Genomic DNA, 24325 nt, shown 5'->3' with positions numbered 1-24325 from the left:
TTGTTTACAGAGTGAGACAAGGAGCTGCTATCAAGCAGCAGGTAAAAGGCCACTTGAACTGAAACAGCATGGGGGGCAGACTTACACTCTAAGTCGTTCGATTCTTGCATTGGCATTGACAAATGATCAGGATGTCAAAGTGGTGGTGACATTTGATGGTACGTATACATGAGTCAGTTTTTGACTATTTAATCAAGATTAACAAACTAGCCCCAAAATGAACTGTCTTTGTTTTTTTTCTTTTTTTTTAAAAAACACACAGAAAACGATGATGAACCTCGTTACGTAGATTTCACCATGAGGACATCATCAACAAGAGAGACTTCAGCTCCTACCACGAATAAACCAGTTACGGCTGGTACGACACCAACCACTGCTCCTCCAGCAACCACTGCTCCTCAAGCAACCACTGCTCCTCCAGCAACCGCTGCTCCTCCAGCAACCACTGCTCCTCAAGCAACCACTGCTCCTCCAGCAACCACTGCTCCTCAAGCAACCACTGCTCCTCCAGCAACCACTGCTCCTCAAGCAACCACTGCTCCTCAAGCAACCACAGCTCCTCAAGCAACCGCTGCTCCTCCAGCAACCACTGCTCCCCTCTCTACCACTGCTCCTCCAGCAACCACTGCTCCTCCAGCAACCACTGCTCCTCAAGCAACCACTGCTCCTCAAGCAACCACTGCTCCTCCAGCAACCACTGCTCCTCAAGCAACCACTGCTCCTCAAGCAACCACTGCTCCTCAAGCAACCACTGCTCCTCCAGCAACCACTGCTCCTCAAGCAACCACTGCTCCTCCAGCAACCACTGCTCCTCAAGCAACCACTGCTCCTCCAGCAACCACTGCTCCTCAAGCAACCACTGCTCCTCCAGCAACCACTGCTCCTCAAGCAACCACTGCTCCTCCAGCAACCACTGCTCCTCAAGCAACCACTGCTCCTCCAGCAACCACTGCTCCTCCAGCAACCACTGCTCCCCTCTCTACCACTGCTCCTCAAGCAACTGCAGCTCCTCAAGCAACCTCTGCTCCTCCAGCAACCACCAACAACTTCGATGGACTCATGTGCAGCATATCACCACAGTCTGGGACAATCTTGGATGCTTTCAATATAATTTGCAATACGGAAAATCCTTGTTCCACTTGTCATTATTGTTTTAAGACTCATGAGGGTAAGTAGTCTTGGTTTGTAAACATTTCAAGGACATAATGATCATGACATATCTCTAGGTAATGGCCCATAAATCTATTAATCACATTTTTATGTGTTTGAAAATTGATCAGGTAAGCATCTGCGTTGCAGTAAGGACAATGAAGTGAAGTCCATCTTCCTTCCTCTTGGAGACAGCAGTTCCAACTACAACGTGATTATCAAAGCCACTGCAAAAAGTGGCAACTTTGAAGCTAGCACCACTATAACCACACAGGTTTGTAGAAGTAAAAACATGGTCGTCTAACAAGACAAGACGAACGCTGCAATGTGAAAATGGCCTTTTTGTCCTCAGGTGTGGGATTTCCCAGAGAACTCGAGCTCTTCAGTGGATGATCTTAAGAATGCAGTGAAGAATGCTGAAGATCAGCTAAAGGAAGAAGGTCTGCTGTCAGGCTCAACAATGGCACAAATCATAACATCCGTTTCTCAAAAACTCAACGGTCAATCAGATGAATCAACAAAAGCTGAGAGACAAAAGGTGATCGGCACTCACAGACTGTAGTTATAGATCACGGAAGCTGGAGTAGAAATTGACTTCAAAAAATGTAAAAAAAAATATTCATTACATGCATCAAAGATGTCATGAATTTCACTACTTATCCACGCTAATCCCAAAAATGATCTTTAAATGCTTCAACATTTTAGGATTTTTGGATTGTTTCCACATACTTATGTGTATGGAGTCGAATCGACCAGAAGTCCATTAATTATGGGAATCTCTGTGATGTCTGATGATGTGCCTGCAAAACTCCTCCCCTCTGTAATACTTTGGAATTTGCCTCAAGGATGTACAAAAAATGTAACTTTTGTGGTTTCGGGCTGCAGATTAGTTAACACTGTTCGGTCCTGATCTTCTCCCTGTGGTCAGGGACAGAATCATTTTTTCACCTCGTGACTAAACAGGAAAATAAGAGGGGGAAAAAATCATTTCCTTGTGTTGAACACTAGAGGCATTATCCATACATATTTACAGATCTACGGACACCGGTCACACAAGTATGTGGAAAATAGACAGTGATGGTTTACATTTTCAATTAATGACACAGCGCCCTCCACTGTTGAGGATTTAAGTATGAAGTCCAAGCCCTAACTACAACTCACTGAGGACAGTGTTCCATGACAATCTATCCGACTGAATTACAATATAAATCATAAACAACGCCGGTATGTTTTTGTCTGTTGAAGCTTCGCGAGCAGATGCTGGGCACAATAACTTCCGTGGTAGGAAAAGTTCCCGCTAACACTCCAGAGGAGGTTCAGGTGGTGGCCAGGAGCCTTACAGCCCTCACCCAGGAAGCCTCTGAGCTCAGCCCTTCAGCCCAGGTACAGTGGAGCCCACACTGATATATAATGAATAACATTATTGGAGGGAGGAACAAATCATCAATTTGTCATTATTGTGTAACACCATTAAGAGCTCTTTTCACTGATGTTCACGGCTTTATTGTTGATGAATACCCACTGGGATGACAAGGCTGATTATTATTATTACACTTTTTGTGCATTTCAGCCAGGATATTTGAGGATGGATATTAGGAGAGTGTTATAGTGTCTTAGTGTTAAAATGATGTCACTGAACGCTCACCAAAAATATGTTTGATTTCCACCTCTAGGAAGAGGCTTCATTGTTTCTTGGGGACCTCAGCTCATCTCTCCTCAACATGGAAGTGAACAGTAGTGAGGAAATACAACTTGCCGCCAGTGCTGTTGTACAGGGAGCAGGAAACATCCTGGATTATTCTTCCAATGTGAGTGTTTAACCTGATGGCTCCCACGCTGATGGGATTTACGTCCTGAGGGAACGTGGAGTTATTTAGATATTGCATATGCCGATTTGTGATTGTAACGCTTAAAAAGTGCACACAGTATGTGTGCAGTTTTGTTTCTACAGCTCAGGGCCGAGTGAAACAACTTCCTCCTTGTCATAAATGTTTCCTTTGCAGAAAAACGTCTCTGATGTCCTTCTTGTTGCTCTGACCGACACGCAGAGTGCCCTGTTAAAATTCAAAGATGTTAACGAAGGGCCAACTATCATCCAAGAGGCTCATATAAAGATGTCCGTTAATAGGTGAGTTCCTTTCTTGTTCAAAATCTGTGACATAGCTAGACTTTTAAATTTTGCATTACTGGTGGAGAGTTGGGCGGGATGATTTGTACAGCACTGTAGTCATTTGGGTCTGTGCTTAAAACATTTTTGGGAACCATTTCCAAAGACTGATTTGATCACAACATTAGGCCTTGTGAAGAACATTAGCGAACAATTAAAAGCATAACTAATCACTAACATCACTGGTTTTTATATTTTTTCCCTCAGGGTGACACCAGAAAGTTTACACAACACATCTGTAAATATCCCCAACTGCTCCAGCGCTGCATTCTCTCTCCCAATTCTACTGGCGGATATATTACCTTCAGATGGCATAGTGGATATACGCGTAAGTCATTGGGAGTGCTGACATGTTTACATATGTATGTTGACTGTGCTAAAGCTGGCCCTGAATCAGGAGTCGACACCTCATACCTATATGCATCAGTTAAAGATATACTTGCTTCTTCCAGTTATAAGCATGTTGATTTGTCATGCGGTTCGTTGGTTCACGTTTTTTTTTTGACAATGTGAAAATACCTTGCATTATTGCTCACTTCTTTTCTTCAATATGACAGAGCTAAAAAGAAATTCAACAAAAACAATGTTGTTAACGGATGACTCAAATCATGAACTTTCAAGGGGCAGCCTTAAAATGATTGTTTGGGTCTTTTGATTTGGGGTTGAATGAAGTACTTATCCCTCGTCAGTGTATTACCTGCAGTAGATGACAATCAGCTCTCCCCTGTGTGGAGAGAGCGCGTAGCACCGGTAAGGAGGCAGAGCATTGTATTGCTTAACGGTGCCAACAGCAAGACATATTTTAAATATTTAAAAGAAGGCACACCCAAAAACATATACATCTGTTTAAATGTATGCTATATTGAACATTTGTGGTTTACATTGCCATCAGATGGCACTTTTGGTGCTACATGTACTCATTGATTGAAGATGCGGGTAAACCAACTAAAAATAGACAGTTGAGTAGTTTCCATCACAGACGATTGTAGCTGGAGCCAATAAACCTGCAACTAATGCAGAGTTATTTGACCCGAAATAATGACAGCTGTGCCCTTTTAAAGTCATGTTAGTCTGTGTGACATCTGTATTCCTACACACAAGCACAACTGTGCATGCCACACATTGTATAACGCAGATCAGCAGCTGTCTGAGGGCAACGTAAAGTCCCAAATCATCTTCACTGCTTGACGACTCTGTCTTGTCTCGTATTTCAAATTTTTACAACGAATAAATAATCAATGAATCAGATTTGGTGTGCAAGGTTTGAATGATGCAATTAAAGAAACTTAAAAAAAAATGGCCTTTGTTCCCAAGGGCCATTAGTGTGTGCATAATAAAGTATTTTACAGAGGATGCAGTGCATCCTTTTATTGATTTTAAATCAATAAAAATGTGTCTCAGGTGCTAATGGGGTTTTGCTTTTTAAACACACTTACAGATGATGAGCTTAAATAAAAACCCCTTTTCCTGGAACGAGAGAGGCAACATAAGTGGCTTGATAGGCTCTCTATCCCTCACAACAAAAGATGGTTCTGCTATCCCTGTGGAGAACCTGAGCGAGGACATTGAGGTCAGTGCACCAGCAGCGCAGCATCCTCACAGAATAGATCTATAATGTGCTTTTATGTCAAGAGCATGTACTCTTTTCTATACCTTCTGCAGACTGCACTTTCAACAGCATGATGCAAAAGGGAGCGTGTACAAGACGGAGCACTCTGTGAAATGAGAGCTGTTTCTTAATAATGGACAGTGCACATATAGTGTCAAAATGCAATTCAATTAAGCACCATCAGCCATTTTTCATGAAAACATTTCACAAGTAAAGGACATTTTGTTAAGAATTCCCTTTTTACAGCCTCATTTATGTTTCAGTAATATAATTTACGTACTGTATGTGCTCTGCCATCTCATCATCAGTGTGATTAAACAGGACAATGAAATGACGGATATAAATAGCGATGAGAAAGTGACACACAGATCTCAGAACAGTTCACATACATCCATTAATAAATATAAGATCTTTTACTGTTATCGCCGCTTCATTTAATAATCTGCATGCACCATGTTCTTTTACATGGTCTAGCATGATTGGCTGTAATTACCAACGTGACGTGAGCTCTTCCCGGAAGCGATTCTTCCTCTACATTACAACTCAACGTTCTCCTCGCAATGAGCAGATCATTCAGGCTAGAGTAGGTTGAAGGATGACGTTGATGTTGTCGGCCATTGTTGTAACCAGTCTGTAACACACTCACCTTGAATGCACATGAGGAGACACTTCCAAGTTGTATCCAGTTCACTGCTCATTTTGTGTCCTCCATTAGTGAGAACCCTTGCCCACCCTCACAAGCTGAATACAGTTTTACATCTGAAAGAAAAACTCTTACATGCGGATCCATTTTCTTGGATTTTTCCTGGTCCACAGATTCTGTTGCCAAGGTCTGCTGGAGAGCAGGTGAACACCTCTTTTTTGGACCTGGGGAACTTCAGCACAACAGCCATAAACATTTCTTCAGCTGACAGCACATTAGTGTTAAAGGTACACTACGATATTTTTACCTTCATTTCTTGGATGTGGAGGGGGGTGAGGACGAGATTCAAAAATCAGCCACCATTTTTCAGAATTGTTTTGAAAGTTTGCCTACATAGCGTTGCTTTAATTGTCATAATATTCATAATATTCATTCATAATAAAAAATGCTAAAATATATACTGAACGTACCTGTGCGTCCACGCTAAGTAAAGTCTATGTGTGGGAAACACTGGCTTTGGTCTAGTTTGACACTGCAGACTTTTTTTTTTTTTAATCAAATTGAATGTATTCATAGTACATATCACAAATTCCTCAACTTTTTAAAGTTATATTTTTGCCTTTTTATAATGGGGCTTGAAAAACAAAACCCAGAAATCTGTGTTTGGTGATCATTTGTCTTTGCTTTTCTGGATGCCACAACTATGTTGATATTCCTTTTAAAGATGGTGCCCTCGAAAGATCCTTTACCCTTCAAACTGTTCCTTGGTTATTTGGACTATCCCACTGACAAAAATTATGTTGCAAAGACTGAGATGCCTCTCCAGGGAACAACACAAGGTAATACATCTCTTACTTACTTACTTACTCTAATGCCTTTTTAATTAGATGTTGATTCCTTTCTTAATTACTTGTGTGTCTTATGCAGAGGAGAGATACACTTGGCTGCTAGAACCGAAGGATCTGAAGGGGAACATTGGACTGCACTATCTTGTAGTGAGGCCCATTGTTGGTCCAGGTATAAAATCCATCGATGCCAACTTATCAATTACCCCTATCATGACTGAATGTAAATTTTGGAATGAAACGACATTGGATTGGGGCAATAATGGATGCAGGGTAAGAGCAGAGAATCATTCATTCTGTCTATTGTGTGTAAGATATTACCTGAATTTTTATGACAGTAAATGTTGTCTTCTAAGGTTGGTGTTCAGACAACACCTTTAGTCACCCAGTGTCTCTGCAACCACCTCACCTTCTTTGGGAGCTCTTTCTTTGTCACTCCCAACCTTGTCGACGCGTCACGAACTGCTGAGCTGTTTGCAACGTTCGCTGAGAATCCCGTGGTTGTCTGCTTCGTGGGGGCACTCTTTGTGGCATATCTACTGGTGCTCATATGGGCACGACGAAAAGACCTTCAAGATGCGACCAAGGTACACGACAGTTTACTCAGGAATGAAGTGAAATTATTATAACTGTCAGTTCCCCATATTATATGATTGATGTGTTATGTGGTTGGCAGGTGAAGGTGACCGTGCTGGAGGACAACGACCCCATGGATGAGTACCGCTACCTGTTGAGTGTCAGCACTGGGCACCGAAGAGGAGCCTCTACATCCGCTCAGGTAAATGTGTCATCAGATATGTGAGACTTTGAAGAGCTAGTCCCCTGTCATAAGCATACATGAACATTAACCTTTGGTAAATCAACAGTACCCACTGTATCTCAAGTTGGAGGTCAGATGCCGATAATTTGTTAGCACCAACAGATCATGGTTCACTCACTCATCCCTATGCTAAATGTATTTATTTTGCCTTTTAACTTTCCATTCTGCCTGGGGAAGAAAATTGGCAAATATGATATAAACTTTAATACATTGCCCCGTCCATGGACATTGCTGCCTGTGTCGTATCATGTTTTCATTGCCAGTGGTCGTTGTTTGACAATGAAGACAACAACCTCCTGACGCCTTCTTGACATCAAAGCATGTCTTTCATTTTCATTGTTTTGATAGCGAGAACCCAAATGGCAAAAAAAATAAATAAATAAATGAATTACAGGGGATGCTGTCACAGTTTGGCGTAGCTGGTCACCTGCCCTGTCACCAGCCATTCTCACCTAATGAGCCAACTCCACTCACCTGTTCACATGAGAAACCAGGAATAGTCGACTGAGGGTTTTAATAGTCAGATGGAACATGTGAGCAAAACTACAGAAGTGTCTCTTTTCAAAGTCTCCGATTGATCCGTCGATATGGCAAGCAGCATCGGGCAGGGTAATTGCTGGTTGCACAGTAGACTTGCAACTCAGAAGAACAACGGCTACAATAGCAGGCGATGACTTTGCGAAGGTGCAGGCCAGCAGGTGAATGTGTACTCAGCGTACTCACAGCAGCGAGCGAGGCAGCACAGCCGTAGTCTCTGATCACCTGGGAGTCACAAGAAAGCTGAATAGAAAAAGCTCAGTCTGTGGTGTAGCAGTGGAAAATCTCAAAGCGGGAGACAGAAGGCAGGTGAAATTACCGGGGTAATCAGTCTGGAGTAAAATGCTGGAGAGGGCTAAAAGTGCTTGGATGAGGTGAAGAACAATCTGGCAATGAGTATCTGAGAGGCTGGAGTGTATAAACAGGGTAGACTGGTGATGAGGAGCAGCTTTGAGAACAGGTGAGTGGAGCTGGCTGATTAGGTGAGAATGGCTGGTGACAGGGCAGGCAGAAATGAGCAGGCGCAAAGCTGCCAAACTGTTAGCAGATGCTGATTGTGATTGTATTAACTTTCCTTGGGTTTTTGAACTCAGTTTTGACATAAGCCCACCGAACTGTTACAGGTGACAATAACTCTGCTGGGTGCAGAGGGAAACAGCGAACCACATCACCTGTCAGATCCAAAGAAGTGTGTGTTTGAAAGAGGAGCGGTGGATCTGTTTCTGCTGACGACACCGTTTTCCCTGGGAGACCTGCAGGCCATCAGACTGTGGCACAACAACTCAGGGAGCCACCCTGAATGGTACAGCATACAGAAATGTTTCCAGAAATGATGAAATGTTTCCCTTCTCGTTAGAAACTGCTTCTGCCGCTGGTCATGCTGCGCCTTCCTTAATGCAGTAAACATGGAACATAATGTGAGCACACAGTGTCTTGGCTGATAATTATCCAGACCTGACAGATGGTTACTTGCTCTTTTTTTAAGAAGCACATAAAGAACAACAACAAAAAAAAAAAAACATGTAATGCATTTTTCTCAGACAACATTTTAGACATATTGCCACATGAAGTCATTTGTAATTGGAATATTGTTAGTCAGTCATTATATTTTATACTCCCCAGGTATGTTGGCAATGTCATGGTGCAGGATTTACAGACGGAGCAGAAATGGCACTTTCTGTGCAACTCGTGGCTGGCCATAGACCTGGGAGACTGCTCCCCGGATAAAGAGTTTTCCGTTTCGACAGAGATGGATTTGAAGAAGTTCAGGTGAGGTTGAAGCATTGAGGTACTGGACAGCGAAATTATACGTTATGATATATGATGCACAGCGTTTAAACCCACAGAACTGAATGTGAAACTGAAACCATATGTTTGTATGGAAATTTGAACACAAGCACCGAGCAAAAAAATATGTCAGGAATTGCAATTTGTCCTTATAAAATGGAAGTAAGAAAAATCAAACATTATCAGATCAATATTTAAAAGAGGAAACCATAACATAGGTTGCTAAATACATTTACTTATAATACTTTCAGTTAATGTAAATACGGTCAGTGAATTTTTAGGCTGACTAATACAAAAAAATGTATGAATTCATCAGTGTTACAGGAAAATGCTAAATTAACAGTCATGTCACTGAGTATGCCTGAACATATTACTGACCAGATCTGCGCACAGAGCTCAGCAGGCTACAATATGTATAATGTTTCTCATGATTAATGTGTGGCTACAGACAACATGTACAGTATCTGCTGTCACGTTGAATCACTCAGCACTTGGCCTCGTGTTTAGTTGATCTGACTGGTTGTAAATCAGTCCAATTTGTACCCTCTCATAACACATCCTGGGAAATCAAAAATTAGCCGAGAGGTTTATTTATAGCTCTTTTCTTTGAAGACTCCAAGTATTAAATTCAGAGGTGTATGCCGAGGTTGAGCGGCGAGGAATTGAATGCAATAAGCTCACAAATGCGATGCTAGTCAGTTGCTAATTTGTTATTCATGAAGCTGTTTTTTTTTTTTTTTAACTGAAGGGGGTCACTCCTTGTTGCTTTTATTTCGCAGTAATTTGTTTTTCATGAAGACATCAAAGGATTTCAGTGACGGACACCTCTGGTACTCCGTGATCAGTCGACCACCGAGCAGCACCTTCACTTGTGTCCAGAGAATTTCCTGCTGTTTCTCCCTGCTGCTCTGCACCATGCTGACCAGCATCATGTTTTATGGCATCCCCGCCGATCCCTCCGAGCAGACCATGGACCTGGGTACAACACTTTTTCACTACAGCTCAATTTATTCTAAAAGAAAACCCTAAAAAGGCCAGTATTATTTGACCTGAGGTTTTTCTGTGCACATCCGGTGCCACGTCCAGTATTTGACCCTGTTCTCTTCTGTTTCCAGGCCACTTTGAGTTCACTTGGCAACAGTTCATGGTTGGAGTTCAGAGTTCCCTCATCATGTTCCCGGTGAATATCCTTATTGTCAGCATCTTTCGGAACACTCGTCCCCGGGAGTCTTCATGTTGCAAGCGCAAATCAGAAAAACTAGATGCCCTTGAAGAGACTTCCATCCCACAGACGGCCTCCACCAACACGGATGCCAGTGTTACCTTAGAAACTGTCATTAAGGTGCATGCCTCATGTTGTCTTATTTTACTTTGCTATTTTTATGATTTCTGCTCTTCATGAGCTGCTTTTTTAACAGCATAAAAAGTTTTAATGGATAATTACACTCCAAGTACATGTTCATAGCAGAATATTACAATGTCATATATTCTACGTGTTTCTATGTAAGTATATTAATATTTTCTCCTTCAGGACATCAACAGAATTGCCCATTCACTTTCTAAAACCGTGAAAAGCAACATACCATTCACAGAGTCTGAGTTTGGTCCTGAAAAACAAGTCGATATCAACGCCGCCCTGTCTGTGGTGGAGGACTTCATCAAACAGTGCAACAAATCCAGTGACACCGCCCAGTCCAAAACGCCCAACATCCTTCAGCCTGAGCTACCAGGTGTGTAACTGCTGTGGATAGATGTAGACAGTATTGGGTGAGGTGGGTGTTGGGCTGGAAAAGTGATAAACACAGCGTAGTACAACCAAACGTACGTTGTGTTACAAGAAGACCAAATTCCAGTATTGAGGATGAGTTCAGGAGACTCACAGCCTGAGGAGTGTCGACTGGGTGTCATCTTTTAGTAACTCAGAATAGCAGTATTTATAAACTGGACATCTGAAAAGTCTGCAAACGATGACTTATGCACACCTCTGTACACTTAACATGTGAATCAATTCAAGTGCTTAAGTCAGAAATGTTGTTTTCAGGGGACTGTGCCAGTACGCCTCCTGGGTCAACAGCGGAGGGGATTCAGAAGAAGAGCAACAAAAGCCAGTATCTATACCGGCAGCTGTGCCGCATTGACAGAGAGCTGAGTCAGCTGGGACCCTCCGTCTTCCCGACGCTGCACAGCTACAACCAGGCTCAGCTGCAAGTCCAGGGCATGAAGGGCTCTCTTGAAGATCAACTCTTCAGATCTAACTGCGTCAGCCCAGATGATCTTTCCCAGAAGAAGTACGGAAGTGACTCACTGGTGGATTTGCATGTGTTCGTCCGTTATCTACAAACAGAACATAATTATTTTTACCTTCTAGAGTACACCGGAGCCTTGAGAGTCACTAGATAGTATTCAAATTAAATACTGAATCGCATCAATGGTTTGTTTATTTGTCGTTCCTCTTCTATGATAGTTATTTGTCACAACAGGACAATGCCCTTGCTAATGGTGGCCATTTTCTGGTTGTTTTCAGAGGCACCACGACATTCAAGATAAGAAAGTAGCAGTTGATTGACATCACAGGTTTTGATTAAAATGCTCCCTGCCCACGACTGTAACAATATTTGACATTGATATAAAAAGGCCGGGAGTCTTCAAATTTGTTCACTCTGATGAATTACTCTTATCGCGAGTGTTTCAAGCCTTTTCCAATTGGTTTTGTTTGTGTGTCAAAATGAATTTACTCAATTAGGCAGCGGCATTGGAAAGTTGGCAGTCAGTCTGAAAGAACAGTTCAACAATTTGTAAAAGAGGCTTTTTCTTTTCTTTGATTAATCACGTCTTTACGTTTAATATGAAACTGGAGCCAGCAGACTGTTATCTTCACTGAGCATAAGAATGGACGCAAGGTAAAACAGCTAGCATGACGTTAAAAAGTATGTGCCTACCAACAACTTTAAAAGTTGCTGGAGGTTATAACAAATATGTCTAAGATGAGTTGTGGTGTATATGTTGTAACGATTTGTTAGGTGCAGTGACTTCCTGGTGACCTCTTGGCGACACCTGGTGGCTGTTCACCAATAAGTTGTTGGTGTCAAACCCTCCAAAAAACCACAACTTGTAATTCCTCCTTTTGGCTTTTTGTCATGATTAAACAAAAGATGAGTACATTGTAAAATTTACGGATTCTGGAGGGAAGATCATGCAACCCAAATTATATTGCTTCTAGTCTTAATGCTAAACTAAGCTCACCAGCTGGTTGTAGCTTTATATTGAGCATACAGACGTAAGACTGCTGTTTTTTTTATGCAACAGTTTTGCAAAATGTTGAAGAATTAATTAAGGAATACAATCTGCGGATAATGGGCTAAAACTTGCCTGCTGTGGTTTCATCTTGTTAACCAATTTTCATTTAATTATATCAGTTAGTCTGTAGCAGCAGATGTAAAACCACTGATTACATCATAAATGGTAATGTGAAGTAAATGTTTTTGAGCTGAATATGTGAGATATCCATTTAAAAAAAGACTAATCAAGCAAAATGCATTAATTGAGCCTTATATAAAGTTGTGTTGGAGTGAATGACATCCTTTAACTCCTTTCTCTTGCAGGCTGAGCCCTGCAGACAGCACCGATGGCGAGGCTAGTCCTAAGAGGAGGGCGTGCTGTCACGGAGGGCTCCCCTGGTGGTTCATTTTTTTTGGCTGGCTGCTCGTGATCGCGTCCAGCGTCGTGTCGGGATATTACACGATGCTTTATGGGTTGAAATTTGGGAAGGAACGTTCCATAAGCTGGTTGGTGTCCATGAACGTCTCCTTTTTTCAGAGTATCCTCGTCGTTCAGCCACTGAAGGTGAGAAGACACCTCAACCTCCTCATTATAGTTCAGTACAGCACAGTTAACGTTCAGGTGTTTTATAAAGCTTTCCCACAGCACAGAGCTTATTCTTTATGAGCACACTTCAAATATTCATATATTGGGAGAAGACCACATTAACTCATGTTCATGCTTTTTACTACAGGTGCTCTGTCTCGCAGTCTTCTTTGCGCTTGTGATTAAAAGAGTGGATGAAGAAGATTATCAAAATGTGGATTTTGTAAGAAGTCAAGGTAAATGTTAGAGAATCCCAAATGTACATGTTATTGGTCTGAATTGTGGACTTGCGCATCACCAGATATGTTCACCCTCAGGTGATCGCAACAACCAGCACGCGGTCAGACAAGATCGCGGCCTCTACGAGCCTCCTCCTCCTGCTGACATTGAGAAGATGAGAAGGAACAAGATCTTGGAACAGAAAGCTTTTGCCCTCCTCAGAGAGATTTTGAGTGAGTACAAAGACTTTTTTGTTTTCATTTCAGTGAGGGTATCTCAGAAGGGAGGATTAACATATTCACCACATCAAAGGACATTTGATCATGGGAAAGATTCTGCTTTAGATTCTGGAAACTTAAAACCGGCTGCATGTCAGATAAGACAGAGCTCAACTCTTGTACCATGCACATTTTCCGGCTCCAAAAACGTAACCACACTTCTCAAACTGTGTTACCATCTTCTGTCCAGACTGAAACATGCATTATTTATAGAAAGTTTCCTCTGTCTCGTCCCCAACTTGTCTAAGAATTTTGCAAATTTGTGCAGTCCACATCCCATAATCCTGATGTCAGTTTGCATCTATTTAGCAACTCTGAATCTAAAATAAACTCTGCTGTATTTGTTGCAGCCTACATGGGGTTTATGTGGATGTTGCTGCTGGTGGCGTACGGCCAGAGAGACCCCAATGCCTTTTTCCTGAACCAGCACATCCGGGATAGCTTCAGCGCGATGACCTCAGACAGCATGAGTGTTGGGGATGTGTTCACTTGGGCCAACACATCTCTACTTGATAACCTCTTCGGAGTTTATCCAGGTAAAAATATATCCACACCATCACATCTATAACATGTTTATTCTGGTGTCACTCGTTTCTCAGATGGGACATGGGATTCCTCCGCAAACACTTGAAAACACCACAGACAGGGAAGGCAAGGTTTTTCAATGATCTTCTATTTTTATCGCGATATAGAAATAAAGGTCACCATGTTTAATAAACGCCACTGATAAATATCTACCTGCTCTTTGTTATCTATGTATACAGATGGAAGCTTTTTCGTCTGTTGGTCTGTTTTGGTCTGACTTGTCGCTCAAATGCTGCGGCGTCCAAATCTACAGCCAGGCAGCGTGAGGCTTTTAGTATTTAATTTCTAATCTCTCAGTATCACACAGTGTTTAAAAGTCCGTAATTGCAGGCTAATGCCGAAAAAGCAGCAATTAGCACCGCATTTTCACTGGACAGCTGTCTTTAAAGAAAAAAAAGAGCATTTGCACCGAGGCTTAATTAAGTCACCCCAGAGACTCATAACTCAAAACCTGATTAATTGCCTGAACGATCAAAGATCTCGCTGCTGTGCTATTGGTTGGATTCCTGTCAGAAATCTATCTGTTTTGAAGGTTGAGTTGCACAGTCCAATTACTTTCATGGCTGGTGTCAAAACACTTCAGTGAGCTTGTTCCTGATGTGACCGTAGTAGAATTTAACATCATGTGGATGAAACTGTTTGGCCTCATGTTGTCCTCGTTTTTCTAGACCTCTGTGAATGCTTTTTTTTACATTATAATTATTTTTGGACTGAACAAAGTAACACTTTTTTGCTGTTTTGTTTTGTGATGAGCAATCCCATCTTACCCGGTCAACTGATCAATTTGAGCAGATTCTGGGCATGGAGAAAATTCAGAAAGCAAGATGAAAAGTCGATTTTCATCTTGACATGCACAGCAATTTGTGACGGTATTGAAATAAAAGTTTGAAGTTTAAACTTGGCTAAATAACCCAACAGTAATCTGCACAGAAATACAGCAGAAGCAACAAATATTGATAGTTGTGAGTATGTTGTATGCAAATGAAAATAGACCATAAGCCGTAAAAATTCCTTTCATTCAGCGCTTCCTGAGTAAAAGCCAAATGCTGACGCTGTAAAACGCTGTGTTCCAGGATTCATCACAGACGGAAACTCCAAGCTGGTGGGTAATGCCCGTCTCCGCCAACTGAGAGTGCGGAAGAACTCCTGCCAGATCGATAGGTTAATGCTCAAGCTTGTAACAGACTGCCGTGCGCCATATTCATGGGAGGAGGAGGATATGGGCTCCTATGACCCTGGCTGGAACCGCTCTGTCATGGGTAACAACTCTGAGAGCACATTCAGCCCATGGAAGTACCAGACAGAGGCTCAGGTCAGGGCTTACCCTGTCTGGGGCAAAATGGTGCTCTACAGGGGAGGTGGATTTGTAGCAGAGCTTGGTCCGGATTCACAAAATGCCAGCAGGTACATACTTTACAAAAAAAAACATCTTAAATCTGACTGAATGGAAGGATTGCCATTGACTCCCAAATAGACGTGTATCACCGTTGTCAAAAAAGACATATGCATGGATGTTAGTTAGTTAGTTAGTTAGTTAGCTAGTTAGCTAGTTTGCTAGTTGGCTATTTAGCAGCTAAAACTACAGGGATAAGTTTAGGCACTAAAGCTACTTAGGGAGGAAAACTACCTGGTTAAGTGTAGGCAAGAAAACTATGTGGTTAGTTTCAGGCTTAGAAAGGTTTAGGGTTTCTCACTGGACATGAACAGCTGTCTTCTCAGTGTACAACCATCAGTCCACCTCCTCCTCCCAGACTTTTCACTCTTTATACTACAACTAACAATTGTCACTACTATCTGTTCGAGGTGTGCAGTTTAAATATTGTTGTGTTCTCCGTCTGCAGCACCCTTGAGCATCTGTTCGGGAATAAATGGCTGGATATGCACACCAGGGCGATCTTTGTGGAGTTCACTGTTTATAATGCTAACGTGAACCTCTTCTGCATCGTCACTCTCTTGTTTGAGACGACAGCTGTAGGTAAGGTTGAATGTTTCATCTCATAACATATTAACAGCTTTGCAGAAGATGGAAATGTGAATGCAGCTTTGCCAAAGAGCATCTATAATAACTTTACACCAAGCTGTGAGTTTTCGACCGTACTGTCTTTCTTCGTTACATGATGCTGTTGTACACTTCACTATGTCAGTGAGTTCATGCTGCCCTGATTCTGTTAAAGGCACCTGGTTACTGAGCTGGTTTGGTTGCCTGCATAACATTTGTCATTTAAGGTTTCCTTTCAGATGTGTGGAGAGAAAATGAGTTTATGTGGCTTTAAATTTCTGTTCTGTACATGTATGCAAATTAGTGCATATTTAATTTGAGAGCATGCTTTGCATATTTAAACATATAAGACTATCTATTAGTTAAAAATGCCTGAATAAATTGCCCTCTGTTGGTCTTACAGGAGCCTTTCAGTTCAGCAGTGAGCTGAGGAGTGTTCGGCTTTACCAATCAACCGGAGGTCTTCACATCTTTGTTATGGCCGCTGAGATCTTATATATGCTTTTCATCCTCTATTACATGTTCCTGCAGGTAATACTAACAAAAGCTGAACTGCAGCCCTCAGTGGTCGCTCAGTTCTTTATCATCCATGCATCTGTTTGGATTCAGACGTTTAATCAGACCCTCAATATGCAGGCAGTGCTCATTAGTCAGTGAACATGAACCCTGTCACCCAGGCTCTGAGGGGAGCATTCTTCTTATATATGAGCCTTTCAGTTTATTTTTTCCAGAACACATTACAGTTGTTTGTTGCCACGACTTACATCAGAGATATTAACCTGACTTTGAATTGATGATCAACCTATTTTGTGAAAAATGTGCCTATTATTCATCAAACTCTGTCCGACAGATTTGTTTATATAGCCAAAAGCAAATGACAGCTGACTCAGAGCAGCTTACCACTCTACAGTTCATGTTTCCTGTAATATTCCACCTTTATAAATTAAGCATGACAGTAAATAGCCTGTCTCGGTTGTATGTGTGCTAAATTATTACATAAGGGAAGAATTATTCCAGGCTATTAACAGTAATGTGTTGATGGCGATGTTGTCGTCGTGAGGATGTATTTTGTTCATATTCTGTGATTTTCTTCCATATGACAGCCATTATTAGTCGGCTCATAATCACTGTTCCTTCTCTATCTACGGCACAGATATTCTTAGTGTGAGTCATATTTGAATTATGCTTTTCTTTCGGGCCATTTAGGTTTTTCTCAAGGGTGTTCACCATAATATGTGTCATTTGTGTAATTCTGTAATTTCTTAGATTGTCAGGTTCCGTTGCGTGTCCTTTGTTGTCCTTTGACTCCAGGGAGTCACAAATAAATTTGTCTTGGTATTTTTGGTCCGTTTTGCCATGTTTTTGTGGCTGACTAATTGAGGCAACAATTTCCAGTATTGAGCGAGAGCGCTGGAGCCACAGTTCGTCAAAGTTCGCCCACAAAAATTGTTTGTTTTTGCTCCTAACAAGCTCAGATTGTTATTCCGACAACAGTATGAAATGGAAACCCCTTCAGAGATGGACCTTTTCCAAAAAACGAAAAGGGCTGCTGTTGTCCTGACCAAATCCTCCCAACACAATTTACAACAAGAAACAAAGTAAAACACCAAAACAGTCTTGGTTTTTCGTTTCACAACAATCAGCATGTCTGGTTTGGTCTAAATGAATCCTAAATCCAATGCAAGAATTGTGGAGATATGTGACGGAAAGTAGCCAGAATATTTTAACATCTAACGCGATGTATTAAAAATGTAACTCAGCCAACCCAGAGCTGGTGGAAACAGTGGAAAGACAAACCAAGAATTGCTCTGGTGAGTTTTCTTTTGGAATTTTGTTGATTTTGAATGAAATGTGTTTCATGTGGAGAAAATGACTGTTTCTACAGCTGGAGACTTGTGGCTTTGAGGAGAGGCCTCCTGGTTAAACAAAAAATTATTTTAGTCCTTAACAAAATGGTCTGTCTCTGTCGGGATTCTTTCCATTATGTTGTGGCACACAAAAAAATACCAATCTGTGCCTGTCAGTAGCAGAAACAAACACTTTGAGTGGACTGGCAGTGGTCTCACTTGTTACTGGACCAATTTAAAACAGTGGTTGCTCACTTGGACTCAAAAAAACATTGAAAAGTAGGAACTTGGATTATTTTGACTTGTGTTAATGGCTCCTCTCTTCTTTGTCTGCCAATTATTTTGTATTCTTTTTCCCTGGAAGGGTAAATTATTGAAGCAGCAGCGGTGGGCTTACTTCAAGTGTAAGTGGAACCTTCTGGAGTTGACCATCATCCTACTGAGCTGGAGCGCTTTGGCTTTTTACATCAAAAGGGCCCTGACCGGGGAACAGGATATGACCTACTACCACAACCACAAAGACCAGTGAGACTAACATATACTTATTAATAACCTCATGTTTGATCCTTGTGTTTGTAGGGCACGAAATTCAGCTATCAAGTCAACACGTTCACAAGTCAAGAAGATGTGACGTACGCTTTATCCTGAGCTCACACTACAAGAATTCAGCCCTAATGTTTCACTCTCCAATATTGCAAAATGATGCCTCACCTCAGGAAGTCACACTTGCTATTGGCTGAACTTTTGCGTGCATTTACCAAGAGGTCAAAACACAAATCAGACTGGTGTGTCAGGTTGGTTGTGTCAGCTGCAGCTAATGAGAGACACTGAAACCATTATAAACCTTGTCCTCCTTGATGAACCACAATACAAGCAGACACCTCTATGTTTCACTGCAAAAATATATCAGTTTATATTTGTTATCATCCAGTGTTGTCACCTTTATTTTATTCTTTTTCCTCCTTGTTTTTTGCCTCAAATCGGAGCAGAAAAAACAATTGGGCAGCTTGTTTCTTGTCACTTCTTGCTCATTTTTTATGTGAAAAAACATTTTTTTCGACTTTAAGAATCCCAATTCTAAGGCGTGAGACTGCAGTTTTCTTTTTAGCCACTTGTCTTGTCATGTAGCAATGTAAGTCTGTCTTCTGTCCAACCAAAATAACTCAACAACTTTCAGACTGAGTTGCTTGGTATTTTGAACCGACCTCCGAAGTCTCCAGTGGATTGCAAGGAGATGGAGAGGAATTCCCCAGACTCCCTTATAAAATCGCTCAATTTTGAGAGTTGTTGAGTTCAGAGAAACATAATAAGCTTCATGAAATGTTGTCTATGAGAAAATCTTAACTATTTTGGCCTTCTTGTAAATTCGGCAGATGACAGCAGACATTAAGGACATTTATTTCCTTTATTTAAAGTACACAGTCTGTTTTTCTCCCAGTCATGTCTAGAGCACCTTTGAGAGGTGAGATCAGACCACAAAGTGATCACCCAAAGGAGCAGGTGCATGTTAATATCAGGTGTCAACTGACTGATTCAGAGCTGTACATTTGTGAGTGGATCACCAAAGTCACATGTCAGTAACGTGGATAAATGCCCTCACAGATTACAATAATGAAAAATCCTTCTAATCTGCACTGTTTTCTTGTAGATTTGCCAGTTTTTATGATACAGCCAAAGCAGACTTGACGCTCCAGTACCTGATCGCCTTCCTGGTCCTGCTCTCCACTGTCAAACTGTGGCACCTGCTCAGACTCAACCCCAAGATGAACATGATCACTGCCGCCCTGCAGCGGGCCTGGAATGACATATTTGGCTTCCTGTTGATCGTACTGATCATGTTTGTGGCGTATTCCATCGCGGTGAGTATCTTTCACCTTTTTTTTTTTTTTTTTTACCAAGACCACCGAGCAGCCATGGCTGAAAAAATGACATTTTTGTTTTGTGTTTTCCTCAAAATATAAGTTACACAGTTCTAACCTCAAAGTTATCCTGTGTCTCCAGGGATATGTCGCTCAACTTGGGCAATTACAAAAGAGTTGAGTTGCAGGGATTGTAAAATAAGTTAACCTTTTTACCCTTTCCCAGGGAAGGAATCCTCAATGGTACAGACATTTAGAATTAAACCATCAGAGTGCTCTCAATTAAATGAAAACTTTTATAAAGCCAACATTTTTCCAAAAGAAAGAAAGAGTTTTCACTGCAAGCGGTGGAGTGCAGCAAATCCTCCAACACAACCCCAGAACTTACCGATCTTTTCCTTTGTGTGTGTGTGTGTTATTGAGGGTTATTGAGCACAGATGGTGGCGGTGCTGTGGGAGGTTGTCTTTAATATATTCATGAAATTGAATCCTCTAATTAACAGTTCATATTCTCTATAGTTGGAATGTACTGTGCGGAGAGTGTGAAATACCAGTGGCCTCAACTCAATCATTTAACTCCAACATTATCTTTTTAATCATTTCCTATAGAGCAACGTGATTTATGGCTGGAAGCTTCCCTCCTATAGAACATTTGCAGATTCTCTCCTCACCATCATCAGTTTGCAGATAGGCATCTTTAACTATAACGAGGTATGTGAGAACTTCCCCCGCCATGCAGATTTGCTTTAATGTGAGATTTTCTGGGCTAATCACAAAGACATACTACCGAATCTAAAGACTTCCATTGTATCTCAGTGTCAGCTCAAACCTATATCACCGTCTGTCTGTTTGCAGGTTTTGGACCTCTACCCCTCGCTCGGTTGGTTACTCTTCGGCTCCTGCATTGTGTTCATGACGTTTGTGCTGCTCAATCTCCTCATCTCAGTGATTCTCGTGGCATTTAACGAGGAGCAAATATATCACAAGGTAATATCTAAGACGTGACATTATTCTGGGCAACTGATCAAGTGTATATATATATATATATATATATATATATATATATATATATATATATATATATATATATATATATATATATATATATATATATATATATATATATATATATATATATATATATATATATATATATATATATATATATATATATATATTAATGAGAGACAGATAAAGGATGATACAATTGTACACTAACAACATAATGTACAGTGTGGCACAACAAATACAATGTTGTATAAGTACCCAGAAGTATGCTAAAGTCTTAAAGTATCTGATATTAACTGCAATTTGAAAGTTTCAAAAGTAATTATCTGGTAAATGGTATATAAAGTTCTCTCAAAACCGAGATCTCCGAGAAGTTAGAGGCCAGTTTGATGACAGGAAATACAGCGTGTCACGAAGAGGAAGTTTAAAGTAACAGAAAATGTGAATACTCGGGTGCAGTTACTCTAAATTGTAGTTAGGAAAAGACTGAAAACAGAATATTGAAAAAGACAGCTAGTTAAAAGTAAAATAAATAAAACAAACACCATAAAATACATAAAGCTGCCATATTTCCATAAAGGTATTGGTGATGAAAGCAGTAAAAATGTGTATCTGTGTAGAGACCATGCATCACGACGTCACGTAGCTCTAATATGAACAGCCTGTCCATCAGTGAAGGCACAGAGAGAGACTGGGTTATATTTGACTCTCTTCAAAGACGAATGGTTTCCTATAATTCATGTTCCAGCTTCACAACTTCCCCTGATTTAACTGTAAGATGTCTCATTTTACCCTCTTAACAGCTCACAATGGCAGAAGGTACAAGGCTGAAGTGATACATCTCCTTAGAATCTCAAAGGAAAGACACCTTTACCTGCTCATTATGCTTCCTCACACTATGCAGAGCTGCCACTAAGTGCAGTCCCTCGTCAGTCCCAGCTCAGTTTGACAGAACAATTCACCCGACTCGATAACTTTCGAGTGTTTTTCAATATCCTGTGCCAGGATGGTTCAATCACTGGAGAGGACACGACCAACAAAAGAGCTGCTGAAGCCTGACCTTGAAATAATTGTGTGTCAGGATGATAGTCCTCCCCCCTTCAATCTTGCTACTGCAGAGAAAAAACTTCAGCATATGTTAGGTTGTTTTTGTGATAAAAAGACATTCCAACCTACATCATCAAGTTTAAATCAGAGCTGATCGAGCAAAATCAACACAAATAAATGATATTTATGAGAATGTCTGTAAAACTATAGGCCTAAAACTGAAACCATGCCGTGGATCTGAATGGTTTTACTCTCAACCACTCAGATGTGCCCTCGCCATAGTTATTTATTTATATTATATTTTAGCTTTGTTGCTTCTATTTAGGACACTTATCACCTTTGTTATTATTACATATAGATGTAGTGGGATATGTGATTTATCGGAGTGAATGTCTCAAATTATTGAAGTCAGAAGAGTCATTTTGAGGGGGCTGTGTAGCTTCAAAACATTTAGCCAGTGTTTTACAGATACTTCTTTCACAATATGAGTTAATGGGAAAAGATATTTTTGGGCTGCAGGTTGTAATGACACAGTTTGTCCACTATGAAAGTTGGCTTCAAAGATTTGCACTCTTCCTGGGGTCTTGCTTCTCGGTCAATTTAGCGACGTCTGGTTAGACAAATTGGTCACAATGTATGACATATTATATGAATGTTATTAATGTAGTCAAACGGTCCCGGTTTAGGCAAAAATAACCACTTTGTTAAGTTTTGGTTTCTAAAAAGGGTTTTGTCATCTCCTCTCTCACCCAGCCGTCAGACGAAGAGGAGATTGTCGACCTGATGCTGAAGAAACTCTGCAGTCTTTTTGGGATCAGCTATAAAAGTGAAAACAAAAAAGATACCCAGCTTGCATCTGATGAGAACAGAGACTTGACTCTTAATAACAGCAGAAACGTCCTTAACAATTCCGCAATGGATGTAAATGTTCTTCATCCGTCAGATGAAAGATCAAACCACTAAAGTAAAGATATAGCTGAATGTTTTCATGCGATGACACCCACATGCTCGTTTAATCGTGTTCGTTATTCTTATCTTGTTTCATTCTGGACGGTCGGTCTGATCATTCATTAATCATCATCATCAGTCATTGTGTGATAGATAATCATCACACATTAGATCGTAGCAGCACATCGTGTTCCGCTGGCTGCTTGGCAATAAAAAGCTGCATGTAAAGCAGAGAGCAGGATGTGTCATTTACATTAGCTGCACGGCACTGCCGCGGTGTAAGGGGAGTGAACCATAAACACACTGACGCTGTTTTTGAATTAGATTACATGCAGTTTTGCTTTCCTTGTGAATGCCTTGTGCTCGGAATAGTGATGGACACAGGTGGTGATCACTGAATGTAAATACAATGAACGACTGTTGCAGAACTATAAATACAAGGCTGTTTTCTTTAATGATCAAGGTTTATAACTTTTAAATCAAAGCTTATTTTTACATATTTCTACACTTGTTTTCCAGGCAAGTATGAATTGATAGGTGTAAATCCCATGTGCCAGTTAAGAAGTGGTTAGTATTGTCTCTGTCTTTCATGTACCTTCGCCATCTTTTATTCATATTTTGATAACCGGCTAAAGTAAAACCCTCAAAGCAGAAATGCCTTTGTTTCGTGTGAAATATAAACTGCATGTGTAGGTGAAAAGGTTTGTCTGCTTTCATGAACAAAACAGTATATTTAATGCATGAGGTTACTGTTTAGACACCCAGCTAATAAATGGTTCCACCAACATTGTGATGCTGACAGAACCTGAATCTTCTGCGATACACATTGTAGGTTTTCTCTGTGGTATCCAATTAAAGGAGACCTTTAATGCTTTGTTGTGTTTTCCTTTTCCTTCAGTGTGTCATAAAGGTTCTTGTGCATGTAAAAAAAAAAAAAAAAAGTTAGAAAGGTCTGAGCACCAACAGAAGCTCCCACAGAAAACACCGCTCCTGAACACCTCATCAATAGTCCCGTCTTTAAAGCTGTGATTTTGTGACATCACACTACATCACCACGTCGCACATTTGCAGCTATTTTGGCTTGTGAGAATTGATTCAGTTGGGTCAGGCATGTGTGAGTCGACCAATCAGAGCAAAGAGAGGAGCAACTGTCAAACAAAGTGGACAGTATGAAAAAATGGATGTGTTTTGTTTGAGCAGTGTCTCCTTTGAAATTACATTACGTAACTAAAGTTATGAAGATGACTTCTTTACATTTGTGACTGAGCGTGAGCCAAACCACGATGTTTCACTGAACCTAACCAGACTACAGGCGTACAACGGAGGTCCGATACGCCTGTTGTTTTGTGAACAGTGATTCATGTTGTTTTACGAGTCACTAACAATCAATATATTTGGTTGTTTATGAATGAGGATGTGTTTTGCCAGGTCGTGTTTTGTCAGGAGCTGAATGTGTAGCAACACCCACTGTAGGTTGTCAATCAACATCAACAGAAAAGCATTTTTTTGTTTTTTTGTTGTTGGATCAATGATGAATGAGCGACTTCTTACCAATGGGTCGGCACAGGAGGACAGTACCAGATGGAGTTACAGTTTAATGCTCTGAGTCAGGAC

General features: G+C 40.9%; 2 protein-coding genes across 2 annotated transcripts; both read left to right on the top strand.

The window, feature by feature from the left end:
• Nucleotides 1-71: 71 nt before the first annotated feature.
• Nucleotides 72-5511, top strand: LOC119026480 (flocculation protein FLO11-like). Its single transcript, XM_037110912.1, has 9 exons — nucleotides 72-158; nucleotides 263-1168; nucleotides 1281-1423; nucleotides 1502-1687; nucleotides 2395-2532; nucleotides 2823-2957; nucleotides 3153-3277; nucleotides 3524-3644; nucleotides 4755-5511. The coding sequence occupies exons 2-9, from the start codon at nucleotides 298-300 to the stop codon at nucleotides 4929-4931; spliced, it is 1896 nt and encodes a 631-aa protein (XP_036966807.1). The 5' UTR covers nucleotides 72-158; nucleotides 263-297; the 3' UTR covers nucleotides 4932-5511.
• LOC119026096 (polycystic kidney disease protein 1-like 2) lies at nucleotides 5401-23585 on the top strand. The gene is made up of 24 exons (XM_037110206.1): nucleotides 5401-5508; nucleotides 5742-5855; nucleotides 6293-6407; nucleotides 6496-6686; nucleotides 6770-7000; nucleotides 7090-7191; nucleotides 8394-8572; nucleotides 8893-9039; nucleotides 9837-10036; nucleotides 10173-10399; nucleotides 10589-10787; nucleotides 11099-11345; nucleotides 12660-12900; nucleotides 13070-13157; nucleotides 13239-13373; nucleotides 13769-13954; nucleotides 15077-15407; nucleotides 15845-15978; nucleotides 16406-16533; nucleotides 18214-18374; nucleotides 19498-19708; nucleotides 20318-20419; nucleotides 20564-20695; nucleotides 22517-23585. Exons 1-24 carry the CDS (start codon nucleotides 5401-5403, stop codon nucleotides 22724-22726), a joined length of 4119 nt encoding a protein of 1372 aa, XP_036966101.1. The 3' UTR covers nucleotides 22727-23585.
• Nucleotides 23586-24325: the final 740 nt, after the last annotated feature.

This window comes from Acanthopagrus latus, chromosome 9, assembly GCF_904848185.1.
Source record: "Acanthopagrus latus isolate v.2019 chromosome 9, fAcaLat1.1, whole genome shotgun sequence".
NCBI classification, from domain to species: domain Eukaryota; kingdom Metazoa; phylum Chordata; class Actinopteri; order Spariformes; family Sparidae; genus Acanthopagrus; species Acanthopagrus latus.
The sequence above is the reverse complement of the archived record's forward strand: the minus strand, read 5'-3'. Positions and strand labels throughout refer to the sequence as shown.